At 36.2% G+C, this 4,902-nt stretch overlaps 1 protein-coding gene across 2 annotated transcripts in view; it reads left to right on the forward strand.

Moving 5' to 3' along the window:
- Positions 1 to 4,309, forward strand: part of LOC105528584 (UDP-glucuronosyltransferase 2B20) — a 28,296-nt gene extending 23,987 nt beyond the window's left edge. Inside the window, exon 7 of one of the 2 annotated variants that reach the window (XM_011965380.1) lies at positions 3,588 to 4,309. In XM_011965380.1, the coding sequence (XP_011820770.1) occupies positions 3,588 to 3,867 (280 nt within the window). In that variant the 3' untranslated portion in view covers positions 3,868 to 4,309. The remainder of the gene's footprint in view (positions 1 to 3,587) is intronic. The other variant, XM_011965381.1, reaches the window with a different exon arrangement.
- The last annotated feature ends 593 nt before the right edge of the window (positions 4,310 to 4,902 follow it).

Here is a 4,902-nt window from a genome sequence, read left to right on the forward strand (position 1 = left end):
TATGTTTATTGTGGCACTAATCACAATAGCAAAGACTTGGAACCAACCCAAATGTCCATCAACGACAGACTGGATTAAGAAAATGTGGCACATACACACCATGGAATCCTATGCAGCCATAAAAAAGGATGAGTTCATGTCCTTTGTAGGGACATGGATGCAGCTGGAAACCGTCATTCTCAGCAAACTATCACAAGAACAGAAAACCAAACACTGTATGTTCTCACTCATAGGTGAGAACTGAACAATGAGAACACTTGGATACAGGAAGGGGAACATCACACACTGGGGCCTTTTGTGTGGTGGGGGGAGGGAATAGGGATAGCATTAAGAGATATACCTAATGTAAATGACGAGTTAATGGGTGCAGCACACCAACATGGAACTTGAATACATATGTAACAAACCTGCACATTTTGCACATGTACCCTAGAACTTAAAGTATAATAAAAACATTTCAAAAAATTAAACGTGATACATGTACACTATGGAATACTATGTGCCATAAAAAGGAATGAGATCATGTCTGTTGCAGGGACATGGATGCAACTCAAAGCCATTATCCTCAGCAAACTAACACAGAACAGAAAACCAAACACCACATGTTCTCACTCATAACAGGGAGTTGAACAATGAAAATACATGGACTCAGAGAGGAGAACAACACACACTGGGGCCATTTGGGGCATGGAAGGGGAGTGAGAGTATCAGTACAAATAGCTAGTTCATGAGGAGCTTAAAATCTAGATGACAGGTTGATAGGTGCTGCAAACCACCACGGCATGTATATAACTATGTAACAATCCCACACATTCTGCACATGTATCCTGGAACTTAAAGTAAAATAAAACTGTTTTAAAAAAATGCAAACCGACCAGGTACCGTGGCTCACACTTGTAATCCCGACACTTTGGGAGGCCAAGGAGGGCAGATCACGAGGTCAAGAGATCGAGACCATACTCCTGGCCAACATAGTGAAACTCCATCTCTACTAAAAATACAAAAATTAGCTGGACATGGTGATGTGCAACTGTAGTCCCAGATGTTCGGGAGGCTGAGGCAGGAGAATCACTTGAACCCAGGAGACAGAGGTTGCAGTGAGCCGAGATAGTGCCACTGCACTCCAGCCTGGTGACAGAGTGAGACTCCATCTCAAAAAAAAAAAAACAAAAAAGTGAACCTACCAGTACTCACATTAAATTTAAACAGACCAAAAAAAAGACAAAATAACGATCTTTGAAATCTTTTATTTAAGGAGATAAAACATTTGAAGTATACAATTAAATGTAACCTATGTTTTATATATGTGTGTCTATATATATATTGCACATACATGTGTATATATGTATCCATATATCTCTCTGGTTGTGTGTGTGTGTACTGAAAATAAATATTTTTAAAAGAGTATATGGAGATCGGGTGTGGTGGCTCACACCTGTAATCCCAACACTTTGGGAGGCCAAGGTGGGAGGATCATGTGAGGTCAGGAGTTCGAGACCAGTCTGGCCAACAGGGTGAAATCCTGTGTCCACTAATAATACAAAACTTATTACCTAGAGTCCCAGATACTTGGGAGGTTGAGGCATGAGAATCACTTGAACCCAGGAGACATAAATTGCAGTCAGCCAAGATTGCTCCATTGCACTCAAGCCTGGGTGACAGAAAGAGAGTCTATCTCAAAAAAAAAAAAAAAAAAAAAGATTATGAGAAATAGACGGTTACCTGAATTGAGCATATGTTGAGACATAAATAAATGCTAAATAATTGTATTAGATTCCAATTCATAAAAATTATATGTTCTAGTCATACTAGAAATAAATTATAAATCCAAAAACTGAAAACTAAACACAATCTCTAATTCTTTAAAATAAAAAATATTTTTTAAATTCAGTCAACAAAAAATTCTAATTATAAATGTGCCATTCTCTCGTCAACTATTCTTCCAAGTATACATCCAACAAAAATGAATAAATATGTACACCTAGTAAAATATACATATATCTTAATACCATAATTATTAGTAGGATCAAAAAACGTTAACCACACAAATATCCATTAATCATAAAATGAAGAGATCATCTGTGGTCTTTGTCAATCAACTGAATACTTTACACCAGTGCAATTAAACAACTGCTAAACAAAGACAGAAATGAATATGTATTATTTAATTCAATTATATAAACAATCAATATTAATCTATGATATTAGAATTCAGGTTGATACTTAATTTGAGGACAAAAGTAGTGACTAAAATGGCCCAGGAGGAGAGAGTTCTCCTATGCAGTTTGTGATAAATTGGTGTCTTCATTTTGGGATAATGTTTAAGATAATCTTAAAATTTTGAGATAGTCACATAGTGTATATACATTTATCCTATGTATTTCCCACTCAAAGTTTTATTGTAGAAGATATATAGCATATTTTAAAGTTCCAGAAATCAAATAGCAAAATAAGCATGAAACACTGGAGAAATCCTATGGGTGCCTATAGTGTGGCCAGGAAGCCTTTCTAAGAGGTATCATTTAAAGAGAAACCTCAAAAAGAAATAGAAGCAAACCTCAAGTAGTTGCAAGAAAGAATGCCCAATGAGAGAGACATGGGACAAAAGGTGTAAAGGGGCTAACGTGAGAACACCTTCAGGAGTTTAAAGAACAACAGAAGGCCATTGTCTCTAGAAGACAGTGTACAGGGGTAAGTGTTAGGACAAGTAGGTGCCTTGTAAGTTCTCTAGACCAAAGACAGATTTGGATTTTATTCTTAATGTAACAAGAAACTAGATGGAAATCTTAACAGGCAAGTGTCATAATTTGATATTAATTTAGAAAATACTGTGGCTAGTAGAAATAAAATATGGTAGAAGACAGAAGATTAGAGTAGAAGCTGAGAAACTAGTTAGGAGACATTTCACCAGTTGTGACACAATTCCTCTTTAAATATATCAAAATGGGCTGAGCACAGTGGTTCATGCCTGTAGGGCCAACACTTTGGGAGGCAGAGGCAGGAGAATGACTTGACCACAGGAGTTCCAGACCAGTAGGGGTACTACAGCAAGACCTCATATCTAAAAAAGTAAAAAATAAAAAAATAGCCAGGGATGGTGATGCGCAGCTGTAGTCCCAGCTTCTCATAAGGCTGAGGTGGAGGATTACTTGAGACCAAAAGGGAAAGGCTGCACTGAGCTATGATCATGTGACTGCACTCAGCCTGTGTAATGGAGCAAAATCCTGTCTCAAAAAAATAAAAATAAAAAATTGAAAATACCAAAATGATCATTCCCAGATTCCATTTTCACTCTCTTACTTATAGCACTTAGAGTGGCTCACAATATTTTCTGTTCTAGAAAGACATTAACTTTCCCACCTAAAATTCCATTTTTCATTTGTAAAGGTATTTGTCAATTATAAAACTCCCATTTAAAAACCAAACTTTCTGTAATGACATATATTAAAACATTCAAATTTTATGTCAATTCAATGACACTTACTTTGAATCATTTGTATGACACTTCTCAAAGACCGTCCACAGACTTGATATGCTTAAGCAATAAATTTACTTTTAATGTTGATATCTTTATGTTCATCCTTCAGCTATAAAGAGAATGCCATGAGATTATCAAGAATTCATCATGATCAACCAATGAAGCCCCTGGATCGAGCAGTCTTCTGGATTGAGTTTGTTATGCGCCACAAAGGAGCCAAGCACCTTCGGGTCGCAGCTCACAATCTCACCTGGATCCAGTACCACTCTTTGGATGTGATAGCATTCCTGCTGGCCTGCGTGGCAACTGTGATATTTATCATCACAAAATGTTGCCTGTTTTGCTTCCGAAAGCTTGCCAAAACAGGAAAGAAGAAGAAATGGGATTAGTTATTTCAAAAGCCTGAAGTGGAACGACTGAAAGATGGGACTCCTCCTTTATTCTGGCATGGAGGGTTTTAAATGGAGGATTTCCTTTTTCCTGTGACAAAACATCTTTTCACAACTTATCCCATTAAGTGAAAATTTATTTTCCAGGGATTTAATATGTGCTTTAGTTGGAATTATTCTCTGTCAATGATTTTTAAACTATTAAAAATAACAATAATATAAAACCTTATGGGCTTATATTGAAATTTGTTATTCTAATCCAAAAGTTACATGCAAAAGTCACTGAGCTTCATTATGTTTCAAACATTGTATTTCAACACAACAACATTAAGAACTCCACTCATATTATCAACATTGTTTTGCAGATACTCAGAACATTTTGGCTTCATTTTGAGCAGAATTTTTGTTTTTACTTTTGCCAATGAAATCTTCAAGAATTAAATTATGTAAAAAGTCTCACTCTTTCTTTTGAGATTGCAATACCAGTAGTGTTGCTTGGCTTTTACTGTGTATTCAGACTTAACATCACTTCTTTCCTAAAAGACATGGCAAATTTATTTCTAGCATGAAAGATAGTTTAACATACAAAAATTAACATGTATGTTATGCCACATTAATAGATAGAAATTTACATAACAAACTAGAAAACCTAGAAATAAATCCATGAATATATACAGCTAACTGATCTTCAACAAGAGTCTCAAATATACTCAATGAAGAAAGATGACTTTCTTCAAAAACTAGTGCTGAGAAAACCAGATGTCCACAAGCAAAAGAAAAAAATTGAACCCTTATTTTTTATCATACACAAAAATCAACTCAAAATGGATGAAAGATGGCAACATAAGACTGAAAACAGTAAAACTTCCAGAAGATGGAGATCTGGCAAGATGGTTGAATAGGAACAGCTCCTGTCTGCAGCTCTCAGTGGGACCAGTGCAGAAGGCAGGGTGTTTCTGCATTGCCAGGGATCTTCCTCCCATAGCCAAGGGAAGCCATGAGGGACTGTATTATCCAGCCCAGATATTATGCTTT

This window comes from Mandrillus leucophaeus, unplaced genomic scaffold, assembly GCF_000951045.1.
Source record: "Mandrillus leucophaeus isolate KB7577 unplaced genomic scaffold, Mleu.le_1.0 Scaffold722, whole genome shotgun sequence".
NCBI lineage: Eukaryota > Metazoa > Chordata > Mammalia > Primates > Cercopithecidae > Mandrillus > Mandrillus leucophaeus.